Here is a 20,860-nt window from a genome sequence, read left to right on the forward strand (position 1 = left end):
TAATTTGACACGCAGTCCGTCCGTCCGTCCGTCCGTCGTCCGTCCGTCAGGCGAACAATGGCTGGACGCGTCATTATAATAAGAGCGCTGATCAAATCTAACAAACAAACAACTCGACAGCACGTCGATGTGTTTTAGTTAATTGTAAACGATTATTACTGCCGTAATAAATAATTATTACTCAGTCATTACATACATTATTGTAGGTTCTTGACTTTCTTTGTTTTGTGGCTTCGGTTAAATCTTTATTTAGGTTCGGTTTATGATATGTTATTGTATTAACAAGAAGTATTTTAATGACCGATTGAAATAATAGTATCCGCCTTCAAATGTTCGACTGCTGAGAGATGCTCCGTTACATTAGACTAGATCTAACATGTGATATCAGGCAGGTTTACTTACGAGATACATACCCGAGATGCATTTCTCATATCCCCGGTCACTATGTTAATTATCCTATATAAGTACACTACTTTTCAAGTGAATGGTGTCGTGGAATGAATTTCGTGCATATTTGAATTTACGATCTTTAGCGTAGATACACGGGTTCTGCCCACTGGATTATAAAATATTGAACTGTGAGATCATATAATAGGTTCAATAATTAATATTTTAAAACTTCAAAAAATATCACACTTGAAATATTAATGATTTATTGAGATACTATGCTATATAATGAGAGACGTCATTATAAATTGCAACTTGGCTAACACAAGAAATATATCAAGCATCAAAGGTCGTGATCTCTGTCAAACCAGAACTAACAAAATATGAATATGATATTCATACCGAGTGTGTCAGAAGCTAAGTTTTTTATGGGGAAAAGTTTATTTAAGAAACATAATTTATGTATCTTTATAGCAATACCGCTGAGTTTATTTACCCGGCTCTTCTCAAGTCGGATATATTATTTTCTGAGCCGGTGTTAGTGTTTAATTTGACAATCAATAAGTAAGTAATACTTTCATATTGAATATATCATTTTCATTTGATTTTATTTATAATGATAAATTATAGGTGCTCAAGAGCGTAGTTAAATAAATTATATTTTATTAGGGTACTTAATTTGATTTAGTAATGATATGGAATCGTTTTTATTTATACTGCCTCGTAGTTGTCCCTAATATTAAACAAAGTTGATTTTTGAAATAGTTATATATGTATATATATAATCTTAATTTAATTTGTGATCAATATTTATTTTCGATATAAAAAATTTAATATTTTCTTTACAGATTATCAATATTTTAAAATTCTGTTAGAGTTTGCGCTATTTGCTCCCTCTAATATAATCTTATACAATTCAAAGTTGAATTATATTTCTAAAGTTACAGTTCAATATGTAACGCTATAAGAAAATATTTTTATTTAAGCTTGAAGATAAGAATTACTTTACTTTCTTTTTTAATTACTTTCTCTCGTTAAGGTGTTTTTATGTTCGGTATCGTTTATCCGATAAGTTGAAACTTCACACTTTTTGTTGACACATCTGTGAAGGTTTACATCCGTTCAAAGTTTTGCGTGACGTGGATAAACACACGTTTGCCAGTAGTTAGCTAGTATTCCGATATACTTATAAGTCATAATAAATAAGCTTTCTTAATTTAACTTTGTCGTGTCTTGATTAGTTTAGGTTTATTGCTTATTCAATAGAAATCATCCAGATGATCGCGTACTTTGGACATATATTGGATAACAATTGTTACAGCTGTGATTCTTGCCGGCACCTCTCTGTAGGCTCTACATTCCGGCCCGGTCGTAGCTGTGTATTTCGTTCATCTTGATTACAATTCAAAATTGTTCGTAAGAAGGAAGAAAACCGATTTGATTTGATACGATACGTTGTACGCCACAAATGATAAAATTATGAATGGATAACCAGTTGACTGTTTATAGTTAAAGCCTTAACAAGTAAAAACGGATCAATACTTATAACCTTATTATATTATAAGAAACAACATGCATAACAATGACTAGAGGTTAAAACCCGAAGCGCCGCCGTCTCGCGTCGCGGGCGCCATATAACGGTTAGGTGAAGCTTGAATTCACAACAAAGTAGTTCTCAGAGGTTGTCTCCCACGTGAGACAATAAGCGCTACTAAAAAGCGCTCTCACTGAAAAGCTACCTCTCACATCACCGTGTTTTGTTCCATTTTTCGTCTTGAATCTTGTCTGCTGGAGTCTGGCCGACGCTTAACAAAACATTGTCTCGTGCGGCTGACACGGCGCGCACACAACGTCTAACACTTTCGAGCACCTCTCATTGCGGTGCTATGTACGTTTGTATGTTAATTAAAACCTTCAAAGCAGAAACTACTTCCTTTTATAAAGTTCAGTCATCTGAGAAGAATCGATTAGCTTAATGCAATAGCTTAGACAGACTTACGAATGATATGTTTTGACAAATAAAATCAAACAATTTCTCAACATGAATTCGGAAGTAAGAATTACCTAAAAATGTTAATACTGACATCGTCATCGTCAGTTCAGACGGACACTATTTATTTTGTTTACGATCGAATAGTGAATTATTTGACAACGCAAAATAATGTTTTTTCTTCGGTTACACCACGGTAACGTAAGTGCACTAAGTACTTGCTGGGTGGCGAATGGAACATACGATTTATTTTTTTTATATCAGGAAAGCCTCTAACCATAGAAATTCAGACATTATATTCTCTTGTTCTTGTAATCACAACCAGCTATTCGATCTAATATTATAAAACTATATATATCAAAATATATAGGTAGGTATTTCTATTAAAAAAAAAATCGAATGAGATCTATTTTAGCAGTTTTTGCAATAAAAAAATCACAAGATTGTATGGTTATCATAATATTGACGGTCCACGACGGTAGCTGCACACAAACAGAGCGGCTCGGGTTACCACCACAATGGCCGCTTCACCATTGTGGCATGAATATTGGACCGACTGGAGTTCACACGATGCTTTTTTTGCGGACTCGTGATCGGTCGTGCTGCTCGTACCTGTACCGCTAAATGTATTAAACATCAAAACAGATAATAAATAATAATCGGAATATTATATGAGAGTAATTGTTTAATTATATTTAATTTACTAAAAATATGATTATTTCACATACGCTGTTGGCGAAGGGATTCGATACGTTTTGGAAGGCTACGGCTACCATCGTCACATTACGTATCATATGGCAGTAACATATTTTAATATATAATTAACACACAATATTTATTTAAGCTTTGTCCCTGTCATACATTCACTATTATTCGATTAGAAAGAAAGAGAGAGAAAAAAAAATACTAAAAAAAATATATTATTACGATTATTATTCTTTCTTCACATTACTGTGTCTTAAATTAAATATTTTTGATTGGATCGGTGCTTCATTTAAATGACGTGATGATGTCGTCCTGACGGATTTGGATCGACTTGAGGTTTGGACGCAGGACCTCAGGATCTGCACAGTAAGAACTTTAGGAAATGGTGACCACTTACCATCAGATAGTACTATTACTCGTCTGCCTTCTTTCCGAAATGAGCCTGCATCTTCACAAGCCGTCCATACGTGCCTATATAATATCGCGAATGATTTTCCATATCTGAATAACTTTCTATATTTCCCCTTGCATATAAAACATCATGCCGATTCCAGCTCTTCCGGACTCGTTACATCTATAGATTTACATAATCGCATATTATCTTCATTATCTCGGAGCCCGAAGTGTCCACTCGAAGATTGATTGGCGTGCCGCGGCCGTCGTTACGATCAAAGGTGCGGACTGGCGGCCTGGCGGACGGGCAGACGGGCGACGCTCCGGAGCTTGCCTCTCTACTAATTAATTTTTAACCATTTCCATATTTTATACACGAGGAGTGTTTCTGTCATAACTCCTCGTGTAATATTTTATGTATCTAATATTTATGTAACTTATTAATATACGTTGTCCTCGACTGAATTCAGTAAGCTGCGGGTCTAAAATTAATATTTAATAGAACAGCCTGCAAATGCTTATTTGAGTCATACCTACATATTTAGATTTTTACTTAAATAGTAAAACTTTTTAAAGAAATTTCGTAAGTGTAGAGCCAGAAGTTTAAAAGGTTTTTCATGAAATAAATTTTAAAAAGTCAGCTTCTCGTCATCTAAGTACTTAATAGGTGACGTATAGTGGCACTACATTTGGACAGCGCCATCTAGTTTTAAAACCGTTACGAAAGTAATATTTTATTCTACATACTTTTTTAAAATAATTCTAACGTAATGAAAACAATTAAGTTATATTAATAATAATTATTTAACAGTAAAACAATATCATTCATATTTTCCGTGTTTGATATTAATTTAATTTTAAATAATATTTATTATCTAATTTTTATAATAAAAATGGCAACTTATCTAATTTCATTTATGTATTTAGGCTCTACCAAAAGTATCTAAATAGGTACATAAAAAGCGCAATTATTATGTACATATATTTTTTTCAGTGTAAGTCAGCTGTCAGCTATATTAATAATGGGTACCCAATGTTAATAGTAGATAATAGGTAATAATAGTCACGATCCCTGCAAATAGACAAAGCCTTCATGATATCATACAATAATGTTGAAACGAAACAAAATAATGTTATAATACCCGCCGGGAAAACAAGGTTCGGCTTATTTCCCTTGTAATTGACACTAATTCATAGTGTCGATTACAGGTTATTTATCTCTGGATGTATTTTAGAATTAGTAGTTGCTCCTTATAAATGGAAGTGATATTAGGTATATAGTTTCACAAGTTATACTTTTAATATACATCAAATATACTCATATCGAACTTAGAGCTGTAGGTAGGTATGAAATTGTATTTAAATAATAAAAAATGTGACGACAAAAATATCATAGGTAAATAATTCAAAAAAAAAATTGTCATTGTAATATGTTAACCAAATATAATGTAGATATTTAAAAACAAACTAAATGAGCAACAATCGAAGGTTTACGAGGCCAATGTAGAGTCTACTTCACGTCTAAGCTCCGGCGTCAGATCAGCTGGATGTTATCTACAGAGCAGTTGAACCCTAACTCGAATTATTTAAGTAAGGTACTCGCAAAGTTTCAAATATTATCTTACTTACTTCTTCTTACTGAAGTTAGTTTAAGCTGGTTTCCTAAATTTTTGTCATATACATTTTGTTATACATACATATGGAGCGAGCATAAATCGTACACGAGATATTACCATTATTGAGGTACTTACATGTTAATAACTTAATAATATTTAATGTGTCTTTAATTATTTTTTATTAGATTATCGTTGAATTTTTTCTTTATAATTGTATGAAGCATTTTAATTAAATTTACTATAACTAGGTAACATTTAAAAAATATGTAATGTAGCTCAGAATAATGTAGTTTGTATTATGTGTGATTCCACCTCATCAGTCCCGACTCTTTTTGTGCAACAAGACACACACAACCGACCGACCAGACCTCGTCAAAGGACGATCTGCGTCGGAGCCGGTCCACTGCGGGCGTGTGAGTACACGTACATACGCTTTGTTTCGGCTTCGGCTACATGAGGCCGCCACCGGCCGGTAGGTAATGCTCGATAATGGGACATTATACACTCGTGTGAAACGACGGACGAGCGTAAATTAATACTCCCTCTAGACCATTGAGACTAACGAAATAAGGCGGAGGACACACCGGCTGGGAAATTACGCGCCTATCCACCTGCCGCTGATAATACGCGCCACGACGAGCCGAACTCGCCTCTCCCCCCGCCCGCCCCGCTCTACCCACACTCGCTCTATTCATTTCTACAATTAATCAAAATTAAATCAAACCCAACTCTGATGGTCGATATGGAAGTCTATCGCCGTGATACAGAGTTCAGATTTCCATGGCAAAACGTTGAGTAGGCGTGTCTCCCGCGAAGAAATCTGGCCAATAGAGTGCGGTAACAAAATATCCGTATTGGCTATTAGTAGGCTCCGCCCGCCCGCACTGGGGGGTTACAATGCCGATTCCGAAACGGCGTATAGTTCTCACTCGTCGCAAGTTTTTGCGCCGTTTTTAGCATAGCGTTGTGGTTCACTTCTCAGTTCCAAAAGGCTGTGCGCTGTATCGCGAGGGTTGTGAATTAAGATTTTTCGATAGCGAGCGGTCGGAGCCGGTGTTTCAAGGGGGGTTTTCTCGTTTTTACAAAGCGACGGGCGGCGCCGCGGGCAGAAGCGCTCCGGACGCCGCGGTGAGCGCTCGTGTCGTGCTTCGTGGAAAATACGCGAACTATATTATTTTCGCGATTTTCCGCCATTTCGGAAAAAATATTTGTTTTGAATTCGATTTAATTACAAAAGAATTGCGAACCCTAAACATTACGAGCGTTCAAAAGTAGACTTGGCCGATTAGTGTAGTTTGGAACTTTTAAACAAAGTGTGTTTTGGAGATATAATAAATTAGAAAATTCAAGGCATATAATCGAAATTGTGATATATTGTAAGAAAAATAAATAATGAACATGAAAAGAAGCAAAGAAACATAGATAATGCGAAATCTTTGAATTAAGAGTTGACTAAACTTCAAAGATGCAAGCGATGAGCGCAAACGCAAGTGCGCCGAGAGCGCCGCAACGGTCGCCGTTTGCGATACAAGAGCTCCTCGGCTTATCAGACAACCGCGACAGCCGAGACCGCTACTTTGAGAGTCGCGATGGAGACCGGGTGCTGAACCTGTCAGAGAGCAGAGAGCCCAGGTCCGCGTATACGCCCCAGTTCCCGTTGCCGGCCTCGGTGGCGAGTCGAGTAGCATACGCTGCTGCCTTTAACGCACAAGCGGCCGTTGCAGCCGCCTTCCTCCCGGGTCCGCCGCTCCTACACCCACCTCCTGGTAAGTCAATGTCTTCTCTCATAAATTCAAAGAGCCTTCAAATAGAGGTGTAATCGTTAGTGAAATACTATTAGGTACTATTCTTAATGAACTCTCTGTTCTCGCAAGCTCTTGCTCCGTGTTCAATGCGTATTAAATCACACGTATCTCGTTATTTAAACAAAGCTGAACACTGAAGCGGTCGCGGGCGCGGCGGCTGGCGTGTTTAATTAGCGTTTTTTCTTTATTATAATTAGCTCTTTAGTTCGAGACAATGCGCTTTGTGCGTGTGTCGGCGGCCGCGGGTCGGGTTACGGTTACGGCGCGGGAGTGGCGGGAGTGCACACTTAGTCTTCATTATTGATTACTATAACAAAGACATTCAATTGCGAAAATTTCTGACGTTGATTGATATTTGATGTATGGAAACGGAATCTCAGCGAATTAATCTAATAATTGCTAAAGAGTATCAAGTAGTGCTTCGATCCTGAAAACTATTTTTCTACACTTTAAATTGAATTACAGTTCAGTGCTATTACTGCAGAGTGTTATCTTGTAATTAGCACGACAACGGCCGTAGGGAGATTAGAAAATATATATTGGCATTGTAGAAAGAAAAGTTTATTGGCTTTAGAAAACACTGAAAAATTATACCGCGAATAATATAAATTGCAAGAGAATGTAAAAGTCAAAAGATAAAAAAGATAAAAAGATAAAAAATACCATTCAATAATTGACTCTATCCTGTAACTTAAAAATTGTATTTGAATTTGTTTCTCAATAAAATACGAATAGGTAAAAGCATCGCCCGTATTGATTTGTTAAGATATCTTTAACGAAAGGTAGTTTCTTCAGTATAAAAAACAAAACACATTAGTAGACATGTTATCTATTAATGATACGAATAAAAACCTGTTTGATAACTTATAACAATATATTAATTATGTCCACAATTAAAAAAGAATGATAAGATAACTTCTAATTAATAAGTCTTAAATACCACAATTTTATTGTTACTGATATACATTATAAATTAATAATAATATTTTAGTAGTAGTAGTTATATAAATTACATAAGAATTGTCCGTTAGATTTAAACTTATAAAGATTTTAAGATCGGGCCCGCGCGCCGCCGGTAACTGCACACAGCGCTGTCAGAGATCTCAACTCTACAATTTCGTTTAAAAATAAAACATACTAAATATTGGTAATTTTTATTCAAACTTATTATTAATAATCACAATGTTCATTTCATTTCCTTATCAAAATATTTTACTATTGATGGTAATGAAGGAAGTTTGATATTGTGATACGTTTGGAGATAAAAAGGTTCCTATTTATACGTATACGTGACGACTGTATTTCAACCTAAACTTGACCATCACAATAACTTATTATTATAAGATACTTTTATTTTTCTGAGCGTGCCATCTCGAGGTATGCAATTTAGTTACTTCTATGGTAGACAACAGGACAACAGGATTCATTCGGTTTTGGAACTTAATTTAATCACTGTAAAGATGCCAATATTTTAAAAAAGAAGAGTTCCCGTTCTTTACTTATTAACGGTAACACACACGGTTACATTTTTATAATTAAATAAAAGATATACCCGAATATAAGGTTTTGGTTATAACTAGTTTTCTTTCTGTAAAAGTTTTTTATCTTTGCTTCAATATTTTCAGATTTTGTTATATTATTCGAATTTGATAGATAGAGTTACTTTTGTTTTAAATATCTTAAATGTTCAACTTAACTCACTATAAATATATTAGTATTTACCTACAGGTGATTTCATAGCGGTAAGTAAATTTAAAATCAAGGTATAGTATAATCTAATTTAGGTATAATATTCCTAACAAATAAAGTCGCAAGAAACCAGTCGTAGAAAAAGTATATTACATATATGTACATTCATACACCTCAATATATGTCACGTGAAAATCTATGGGTCGCCGTGTTTTTTCTTTAATTTGTACACCATGCCTGTATCGTTTTATTTAATTTAGTATATACCTATTTGTTTAATTATTTTTCGTTGTAAATTCTTTAAGTTTTAAATTATGTTATTTATTTTTTTGCAAAAACAGTTGCAAATACGCGGATAAGTTTTTTAAGCGTTATGATTGTTTTTTCAAGTTATTTTATAAATTTGTAAACTCGTGTTTGATATCCCTTAGTTATATATTAATAATTAATAAGTAAGTGCTGTAAACGCAGAGGCATTTTTTCTTTAACTTGAAATAATGTATATAATATACGCAAACAATACGTACGTATAATCACAATGACTTAATAAAATAAGTCATTCAATTAATGTTACATTAAATCGTGAAATGTATCTACACATTAGAAATATTTACATAAAACTATAGCAATATTAAATCTTTGTTTGAAGTGATATTGTGATAATGGCGAGACTGGTACGGGACTACCTAAGCTCTTAGATACGTTTGTAGACATCTCGTCTCTCATCTTACCTTACTTTCTGATTCAATACCGGTAGGTACATCAATTATATTCTTAATTGATATTAGTATATGTAACATTAAATTAACGTTAACTACCTGTATTACGGCTACCTAAATTGAAAATAATTGTCTTAATTTGAAAAGTTTTTATTTTCAAGTAACGGCATTGCGGTTAAGCTACAGACCGCATAGCGAGTAAAGCCTCAAAAACAAATGGCATTCTGTGTCGAGCTAATCAATACACGAAATGTATAAGTGCTTTGTTAACCCGCTCGGGTAGCGGGTACCTAATGCAGCGCCGAGCGACACAAAGCGACCCTCGCCGCGCGCGCAGGCTGCGTCTGCCCGCGCCTCGATAACTTTATTATTCTAACGTACGCGCTAAAATAAATTATTTTGCGTTGTGAACTTTGCAAGTTAAACTCTCGAGGGACGTTTGTGTGTTAAAGTTTAATAAGAAACTAACGACTTTACAGTTGACAGCTCACCTCGGGAATGAAACGATCGCCTTCAGATCGTTTCAAAAATTAGTAATTATTGTAAACATCAATCATATCTGGGTGAGTTTCTGTGTGTTCTCACGTCTTCCGAACCGGTGGTACATTTTTGGCTAACAATAAGCGAGTCAACTCTTACTATTTATTCACACATTTATATTTTATATATCATCAATAATTAATAAATATACCATTCGTATGAAAGAGTAACAATTAAGTTACAAAACCTCTTGTAAGAGAATGTTTGAATAATGTATTTATGTTAACGTAATATTTTTTGTCTAGTGTTCAACATGTAATATTTCAAAAAGTTTTAAATTTCACCTCACGCACAGTTTGTTTGTTGATAACGTTTGTGGATTACTCGTGGTGTCGTTATTGCCTTTGTTTTACTTGTTTCCCGAGAAGATTGTTATAAAGTTAGCTGTTTGATATATGTCAATACATTTTGAGGTGAAAATTAAATTATTTACTGATATTAAAATGGTATTAACGGGTTAATTTATCTAATTGGACAGATGTAAGAATAATACCGTAGGTTATACGTAAAGAAGAGCTCGCGTTATAAGTATAAGCTAAGCGATATTTTAAGATGCTTGCAATGGTTCACTGTAGGTACCTACCTGCCTTGCAGTTATTTTCATAATATAATAAATTGATAAAATAAATGACGCAATGAGAATGAAGATTAATTGAGACGTCAAGACGGCCCAGTGATAAGAATACGTGCTCCTAAACTAAAGTCCAAGCCTCAAGCTGGGCAAACAAGAGTGACTTTTAATTTGCTTCACTTCTTTTTATAATCTCGTATTGATAGTACAGAAAAATATCGACAGACCAAAACAACGGAATAGTGTGGTGAGACAAACTACACTAGTGTGACGACACTTGGAGGCTAGGAAGTCTTTGCACAGACGAAGGAGCTGTTGCTTTAATTTTCCAGTCCCTCGTTGTGGTCTGTGTGCTGTGTGTGTTTGTATGTAACAGATATGCGTAGGAATACCTACCACTACAACGTGCTGGTAGTGTTGTTACATCATCATGTTGAGAGGGCTGCTCTTTATAAGTATATTGTAACGCCCGATAATTTATAAAGCTCACTATTAATCATACTCCTTTTAGGATTTATTGATTGTTTATATTCATACTGATATATGGGCGACCTGAAAGTAAGTGGACAGGTCTCCGTTACACGTTGGTGCGCTCCTGTCCTTGGGAATATAAATGTTAACATAACTTTTTCTGCCTGTAATTACTCTTTATACTAGCAATAATGATTGATTTTTGCTAGAATACGTGATCAATGGTAGTGGTACTCAAACAGGCTTGTTTATATACCTGCATAGTTTTAGACACAAATCTTAATCATAACAATGGTAAAATCATCACAAAACCATCATTTCGACAGTTATATCGGCATTTTATTGTGTATATTTATTTGTATGTTGTAATACTCTAATCTTACAGCTTATCTGAGTAAGTCTACTAATAATGTTATACTTAATTACATCGCCAGTAAGCCTTAATCAAACTGAATGCGAGCGTTTGCGGATGCAATAGCGAGTTCACACGAGTCGATTTCGCTTGACCAATATTTGTTGCTTAAACTTCAAAAGGAATGAAATTTGGAATAAGGACCTTTTTTATTTTTGTTACTTCATCGTAATGGATAGTACGTAAAAGAATCAAGTGGGTAGTTGTTTCAATTGAAAGCGCCTTGAGTAACGTGTTTGAAGACACTAAGAATATTTAATTCCAACACATGTTAAAAATTAACTTCAAAAAACTTACAAACTTAAAAACTTATTAAAAGATATCTTACTCCACTTAGGGGTGATGGTTTGATTAACAAAAAGTTTACTTTTATGATTAAACTAATATCGACATTATTAAAAAGTAATTTACAATACTAGTACACTTATGATAGTGTATAATCTTTAATAATTATAAAGGCAATAGCTTCATTCATAAGTGACTTATGCAAAGACGTTAGAAACAAAAAAATTCTTTTTTAAATATATCCCACAGCTGAATCAAGGGCTTCTTCCGTCTTAAGGTTCGGAGTAACATCCACACCCTGCATCACTGTGGATACCACAATACATGCGTGGCAAAATACTATCAGATATGGTGATATACAGTCAGATTATTTTTATTACTGAGCACAACCTGAATAATAAATAGATAAAGCAAGTGAAACTCAATCGTGCTCATCCATATTTGAATAAGATTCCATGCGCGGTGTCATCTCGACTGCTCGAACATCTTCCAACGCATAGCGATCTAAGAATGGTTCCTGCACTCCGCCGTCTAGTCCAACAACAAGACCTATTAAAAATATCCTCCATCAATAAAAAATATTATAAAGGAACACAAATCAACAGCGCACCGAACTCACAAAGCCTCTAAACGGCTGACCACTAATTTATTGAGGCGTGTTGTAGGATATCAACTAACCCTTTATCAAACTGACAAATCTGTTGAATCCTTTATACGGAACCTATTGTGGAGCACAAAGACTGTCCTCGGAGGTGTGAGCCCTCCATGTCTTGTCTTTATTCCAGTTCAAAGCGAGTTTTTGCCCCACTTTAAGAGGTGATGCGGTTTGTGTTGACTAAGTACATCTACGGTATTATTACTTGGAGGCTTCTCGTCCCGCTCGATGGGTTATTAATAGATTATTGTCTGCTCTGCCTTCAGATTGACGAATATTAATTAGATGACGAATATAGATTAATCCAATAGATCTTAACCGAAGACAACAAGCTCAAATCTTAGAATTGCGTTTAACGTGTTTAATTGGGAAACCCTGTATTACTTAATTATACGTTGAATTAAATACTACCAAGTATAGCGCCTACCCACCAACGAACAGTGTCGGCATAGGCTCCAAGCCTTTTCCTTAACTCGAGGCACGGTAACAGATAGATATTTATATTATGATCGTAGAAAGTATGTAAAAGTTGAATGATATAATAAGCTCTAAACACTTGTAATAAAACTAAATCTAACTTTATATTTGAAAGTGGACATTGTCTCGGTAATTTTGTTGTTGTAAAGAGATGACTGGACTCTAAATGTACTGTTGACAAATACAACGGTAACTTGTATAGCGGGATGACTGATGACGATGACAAATCATTAAAACCAAGAATATGTCATATTTAGTCAATTTGTAGAGTCTCTATCTGTAAATAAATATATACTTATTATTTCAATTATTATAATAATTAATAACTTTATATCTATTTGATGATATAATTAGATATATCATGAAGAATGTGCTGGAATAACACGTATCGCTTCACTAACAAGTAAGTATGTGAAAATTACAATTGAAATATAATTCAAAGTATATAGATAAAACCTATTTAAGTTAACTTAATGAGGTAATAAACAAATGATATTAGTAGTAACTTACGAGCCCGCTTAGACGAGGTCATCCGCTGAGCCGGGCACCGCCTGCAGCGATCAATGTGTCTTGCTTATCCATTTACTTACACTTTTATTTGTTTTCTATTCTCCAATTCCTATCATTGTACACATTTGGTGGATTCGCTTCGCAATTCTATCACTAAACCAACATTTTCAAAACATTTTTATTTCGTTTTGAGGGGATCATGAAAGAGGGATAACATAATAGTTCAGGCATCGATCTCTATAAATTAAAAAAAGACTAGTTATTAGAAACACGGACAAATAAAAAGCTCGTGATAAGTATATTCATGTACAAACGTGCTAATTCAAATTCGGCTGGATGGTCGGAACGTCGGCAGGCACCAAATTTCTGGTTCCGTATCGATCGGCGCGGTCCCGACACAGAACGAATTAGACAAACACATTAGCAGTTTATTAACATACGGAACCCTGTTCTGACACACACGCACATATCTTGCCGTAACCCACGCATCTGTTTATGTGTGCTTAGTTTATTTCGGCAATTAGGTATTGTGTGGAGCGGGCTTTAGACGTTGATTGAATTAATAAAGTAGTGTGGAGGTGATTAAAATAATGATGAGCAAGATAAATATCGGTTTAACTGGTGCGCGCACACTCCGGGATGACATATAAAGATATACTATATTATGTAGTGTTTAAATTAGGATAACTTATAGCTTTGGTAGTTGTTATTTAGTAAAATTTTAAATGAACTGTAGCTATTGTAATTTTTCATAGTAATGTAATGAGTAAAATCGTTAAGAAAATATTGAGAAAAAGGTCGGGAGCTTACTCCACTACGCTGCTTCAATGCGGTTGGTACACTTGGCAGATTTTCATCCGACACATGCAGGTTTCCTCAGGAGATTTTCCTTGAACGCCCAGCACTAGATTAAAAATATATTAACATAAATTCGACACATCAAATTCAAGAGTACTGCGCTGGGTTTGAACTAAAAATCAACCGTTAATCCACATCCACGAACCAATGAGCTATCTCGGCTCTTTGGTAAGACTCTTCTCTTGCATATTTGGTTTGTATTTTGTTCACTTGCTCGCATTTTACACAATTTTATTCAACACAACGCAAGCTACCGTCGATGCGGAGCAAAATATAAATAAACATATGAAAAATTGGTAATAAAAAAAGTCATATGTTTATTCATCTTTTCCTTCGTCCTTCATTCCTTTTTATTTAATAAAGTCTCATCGAATAATTCGTAATCAAAACACTTTAACTACTTAGAACACCATCACAATCATTTGTAATTAATAAGTTCACTAGTAAACTGTATGAATAGTTTTCTTAAATTAATGACTGAAATAAGCATCCAGATCGGTGTTTTGATTTTGTTGACATTTATAACTATCATCATACTGTGACACTGCCTTCCTGTTTGTTAGCACTGGCTCACTCATACTTTGCAGAGGTAACAACTCAACACTCTAACACAGGGAACTGTCGTTTGAGAGTGGAAACGTCGTTACTAAGTATTAATTTTACAAGCGTATATTTAATTTCACCTGTTAGTACAGAACAAATCAAAGTAGTAAACCACAGTTCCATACAAGCGTTTAGCTGAAATTTTGCACATTTTTTATGCTGGTGACTGTAGAATCCAGTATACTTAGTTTTAGCAAACAGATCATAACAAAGCTTTTTATGTAACCTTTGTTGTTATTCTAATACATATAATATTTTGAATGAAATTGTAATCAAAGGAATATTTGTATCGATATAAAAACATAAAGAATTCACCTCTAACTATCTAAAGATATACTATGTCGTAATGTCTGCCTATTGACGGTCATCAGCACAATGCCGATGTACTACATCCTAGTAACAAAGTTATGTAGTCTTTGTTATTCGAATGTTACTATTATGCATGGAGTTAGAATTCGACATCGAATTTGAACACAACGTTTCTATACGATATGTTTCATCCACACACGGATGTTGACACTTATCTGAGTCTTCGTTTTTTATAATAAGTACATAGCATAGCTGATCTTTATCTAGAATGTGATTTAATTACAGCCTCACTTGTAAATGTTGTTTATCAGATCTATAGTTGAACACTTGATGGTAATTCTTTGGTGGCAGAGCTTTGTGGCAACCCATTTGGGTATGTCCCATTCCCTCATATTTTCTATCTCCAAGCAGTTATATTTAGTATTGTTGAATTCCGGTTTGAAAAGTGACTCAGTCGGTGGGGTCAGTGTAACTATAGGACATAAAATCCTAGTTCGGTTGGTTGGGGGCATTGGCGATGTAAGGAATAATTATTTTTTTTATATAAAAATACTGTTTTTCTCCGTCTATCATCGTTGATTTGACATTGGACAGACGAAGACGGCATTGTTTCAGTAACCACCCCTATACAACATTTAGATATAGTTGGGACCGGTAGCATCTTAAATTACAACATAAGTTATAGTAGGATAGCGGCTTAGTATTATCGTTGTAGTAGTATCCAATAGTAAAGTGAATTATTCAATCGGATAAAAGTATTTTACCTCACTATAAACAAACGGACTAAATGCGAACGAATCTGCGGGAAACAGGCAGGTCTAAATATAAAAATTGCTTATTCATTATGAAGTAGAAAGATCAGAGGAATCCGGCATTCCAGCGTCATTGATAATTACAAATATTAGAATAACAGTGCAAACATCTTGAGTCGACGCGCGACTTTGCTCACAAGGGTCGGCTTTGCACACAGACGCGCTCGCGTAAATACGAGCGCCCGTGTGCACGTGTGCACGTGTAATGAGCTCGTGTGTGCAGTTAACCCTTCGTTGTACAACCAGTTTGTTTGGTTATGGTCCAATTCATAACGTTCTTCGCTATATGTTTACATATTGTATACAAATATTTTTTTATGTCTTATTATTAATGGCATATACTTATTTTAATAAGTATTTGTAGTAAAACATAGCAACAAACACACACGTGTTAAATATAGTATATAATCATATTATGGTTAGTGAGTATTTATTATACATAAATAAATCAGAGGTAAGGATAATTTGAGATACTTGTAGTTAGGTCAAAATAAAAGGCCAACATTAAAAACTATTTTGTATTGACACGAGTGTTGTTGGATCGCGTCAGCTCTTGCCGCGTACCAGGCGAAGTACTCGCGGGAGAGATTCGCGCGGAGGTGTGAAACGAGAGCTATTCGCGGATATTAGCCGCGCGCCCGCGCTCTGTACCGACAGCAAGGCACTTACTGAATATATCACTCCGGTTTATGAAATATATTTTTAGATTACTACTACAACTACTAATATTTTATTAGGACTGATTAGCCTTAGACACGTTGTGTATGTGTATGTTTCAAATATAAGTATATAGATGTATGTTGTACGTACTGGTTTATAAAAATAAATATAATAAAGTTACTTAAAACCCTAAATACAAATTTCGCAGATACTTTTTTCCAACATACAGACAAATGGACCACTTGATGGTAAGTGGCCAATACTGATTTTGGACATTGGTGCTGCAACACATATTATCTATTCCTCATATCACGAATGAACGAATGCTTCACCAACCCCGAGAACTAAGGTATGATGTTCCTTATACCTGTAGTGACACTGGCTCACTCATCCTTCATATTGGACCACAACAGTTGCTGTTTGGCAGTGGATATATAACGAGTGGGTGCCTACCAATTGTACTCGTACCGAAATGGTCTCCAAGTTTTCGATCTTTCATTGAATCAATCCATTAATTGTGGCTGGAATTTTAAATTACACTCTACTGTTCACTTATTAAGTCGCGTTTTACCTGAACATTTATGTAGCATGAATTGTTCTTTTTATGTTACAAATTAACCAAAATATATAAAAAAGTCATTTTATTTATTTACTGACCTTTTTGTCAGTACTTCAATTGTATATTTTGTAGTAGTCGTATATTAAGGTGAGAGATGTTGTAAATATTTCTATTGAAGGAGCACAAAAGGCAATACTATAGTTGTATAATTGTCGTTGAATACAAGTGTATTAATTTATGGATGTTCCTAATATAAAATAATAAAGGGAAAATATTTGCACCACTCTCTGCGTTTTTATAACATTGATTCTCATACTTACATGAGATGGAAAAGTTATTTTTCTCTCTAGTTCGTCTAAATTGGTAACTATTAAAAACTATAGGCAATTTTTTAATTAAAATATTGCTTTACTCGAAATGTTCTATTTGACGTAACAAAATAATATCACCACTCGACTTTGATTTTTATGAAAGTTAACATGTTTTAACTTTTGTCAAATCAGATTTTGTCCAAATGCAATAAGGATTTTATTTACTTCACTCAAGGAAAAGTACAGTAGATTTTATTTTTAAGATATCGTTAGGCAAACGCATAAAAGGATCACCTGAAAGTAATAGATAGATTGGTCACCAACGCCCATAGACATTGGCGCTGTAAGAAATATTGCCCATTCCTTCGCAAATCGCCCATCGCAAAACACCACCAACCTTGGCTTATTACTAGGATAGTATATTATATTACTGTATTTATATTTTAAAATAACGTACACTTTAAAATTATTTATTATTATTTATTTTTACCTGATCGTGATGTTCCAGTTCGATGGGTGAGTGAGCCAGTTTAATTACATATCCTGCTAATTACTAAAAAAATAAGGTGTTCATCACTTATAAGTATTTCTTTAGTGATTTCAAACATTTACTGGCGTTATATAATAAGGAGATAAAAGATAATGAGGCCTATTTAAATTTGTTTAGCAAAAATATTTGAAAGGAAATTATCATTCACAGCGCGTAGCTGCTGACGGTACGACGGAGGGAAGGAGGCATCTCTTCCTACCAACAGAAGTTTTTCTAGGCGTATGAATATACAGTTTAGGCATTGTCGGACCAGTTATGGGGCCCATCGCTAAAAGCGTGGAACTTATTAAGCCATATGTGCCCTCGTACCTCATAATTATGCAAATCGTTCTACGTAACGTCACATTCTACTAATCATTGTTCCCTCGTGCTATGTACCGAGCGTCACAGCACCGCGACCGCACACTTGTGTCGCGTCGAGGATGACGTCCTAGTGTTCATAATTATATGCGTTTCTTTATATAGAAGTATTTTGACATGATTAATGACCAGCGTCAAGTGAAAATAGTTCAATCATATATTAATCAAATAATAATAACTTTAATACAAAACCTTATTCATGTATAAATATTATTTATAATATTTTACAAATATCATATAGTTATCCTTTTTTTTGGTTTTGGGTTTGATGATATTTCCATACAATACATACAGAGCAAAATAGTCAACGTTTACAGTAAAGTTCCTGAATGAATTTCGAGTATATTACTCGTCTATTAGACAATGTTGGAGACTGTAATGACTCTCTCACGACTCAATCTTGAATATCGAGTAACTGCCATCTGAATATCGGACGCTGCGGCACTCGACCGTAAATTAATTCCTATTTAGCTGTTTTCAGAATCTTAATATTCTAATATATTTTGAAATGGCTCTTGTATTTCAAACTTACTGGGAAATGTACGATATACGAAACACAAAAGCATTCGTGGACCTCCATATTCACTCCATCGTAAAATATATATTTCTGTAAAATCCTTTTTCAAATGAATTATCATTAATTTATTTAATAATACCGAACATACTCAGTATTATTATTATTATCTATATCGAAAAACACAAAACTCACACTGGAGGATACTTATTTCTGTATTCTACCAATATATTACTGTAAGTACATATATAATGAACTTATAGTAACTATTTTATAGTTACGTCGTATTTCTCACCCGATAACTAATCAACGATATGGATCAACACCAGTCGAGAAACACGTCTCGAACCATCTTATTCCTTCTATACAGATGTCAATCAACCTTTATATTCCAAAACCACAAATTTTAATTAAAAACTCGGCAGAAAAATCATCACTTGATCCCGTAGTACGCGCGCACTTATGTTTATATCACAGTTATTTCGGGTGCAAACGTTAATATTTGTTGTGCAATTTCTCAGTTGCTCATGCGATGTGGTGCGTGAGGACTGAGGTGTTAGGTGGCAGGTGGTAGGTGGTAGGAGTAATAATACGAGGGCCCGAGCGCGCCTCGACACCTCCGCACAAAGCCGCCGCCCGCTAATAGCTAGTTTCACACTACAAGCTCGGCACGCGGATGCGACTGCTTACTTTTCTTTTCACTAATGTGAAGGAATGGCTTTCATTTCACTTGCGGTTCTTTTGAGACGACTAATAGTTATAAGATAATTTGTATAAGGTTACAAATGATTATATATTGCATATGGTTTTAAAACTTCGTACTAATAAAAAGCGCGGGCTATGAAGAAGGATTTTGTTGGAAGTTTGAATACAAGCCGTCTGCTCTAATTGAATTTGGACACGAATACGAATAAAAGTTATAATACTGGTTACAAATATTTTTTAAATTAAAAATAAGTACAAACAAACCAATTCGAAGTCTTTAGATGTCAACAAACTGACACTTGACAGCGTATTCATTCAAATTAAGTTCTATCACCACAGATATAGAGCTGAAATTCATTTACAAAAACCGAACGCCTCCCTCGTCTCTAATTAGCCTGAAAACGAAACTATCTCACCTACACTTGAAATTACACTTTATTTTGTTAGTGTTTAGATTTAGTTTCGAACGTCGTTTAACTAACAATAATAGAGGACACTCGACCTCTCGGCGTCGCGAGATTTCCCGCGGATTTTACTTTTTTCCTCGAAGTGCTACTATGGGATCTGTTTGTATACTCACCAAGACTTAAAAGGCGCCCAAACTATACTTCCTCCAGTGAAGTGTCTAACACTTTAACTTCAAGTATCGGTGGGTAGAATGCAGGCCAAAATGTAACTCAATTTTAAGGCTGTTCCGTGTTTAGTTGAATTACATGTTTGTACGTCACTATGGAATATATATACACCGAACTCAAAATGCTTGTTTATATAAACAAACAAGCATTGTAATGATTATTACCATTCTTTGTTATTAAATACGACCTGTACCTCTAATCTGATGCATTTTTATTTATCTTTGTATAAGTAAGTGCGAGCTAAACTAGGTTACTATATTGCGTAAATGCTTCCATCTCAACGCGGCTAGTATGATCGTTTTAGAAGTCGTCAGGTAGACCGCGATAGCAAAGTAGATAGAGATATAGAACCATTGACGGTTCAAAACTTCAATATTTTAAGTTCCCCTCTTATATTAAAACATTTCAATCTATACAAGACATTTGTCTTGAAATAACATTAATTATTTGTATTTATTTTAATATCTGCAAACGCCAACCAGAATTGAAGCAGCGTGGCGGAATAAGCACCGGATCCTACTAAACCAGAGCTCACCAACAGCGGCGCATTCCATGAGACACGGATCCTCGCGTGACTCGTGTCGTTACTTTCTATAAAAAAATATTTCACAAAAAAATCTATCGATTCTATATTTCCCGAATCATAGCAGCCTTATTATATAACGAGGGTTCCAATAAAACTCAACTTTTGGCAAGCATTTTGGAGAGTCAGCATACAAAGGTGCTCTATCCCTGTCCGACCCGCGTAACTCTCGTATC

General features: G+C 34.8%; 1 protein-coding gene across 3 annotated transcripts in view; it reads left to right on the forward strand.

Annotated features, from left to right (window-relative positions):
* The first annotated feature begins 6,039 nt into the window (after window positions 1-6,039).
* Window positions 6,040-20,860, forward strand: part of LOC113396542 (visual system homeobox 2-like) — a 100,900-nt gene continuing 86,079 nt past the window's right edge. Inside the window, exon 1 of one of the 3 annotated variants that reach the window (XM_064217176.1) lies at window positions 6,040-6,857. In XM_064217176.1, coding sequence (XP_064073246.1) covers window positions 6,557-6,857 — 301 coding nt within the window. In that variant the 5' untranslated portion in view covers window positions 6,040-6,556. The remainder of the gene's footprint in view (window positions 6,858-20,860) is intronic. The other 2 variants (XM_064217175.1, XM_064217177.1) reach the window with 2 other exon arrangements.

Source organism: Vanessa tameamea, chromosome 15 (assembly GCF_037043105.1).
Source record: "Vanessa tameamea isolate UH-Manoa-2023 chromosome 15, ilVanTame1 primary haplotype, whole genome shotgun sequence".
Classification (NCBI taxonomy): Eukaryota; Metazoa; Arthropoda; class Insecta; order Lepidoptera; family Nymphalidae; genus Vanessa; species Vanessa tameamea.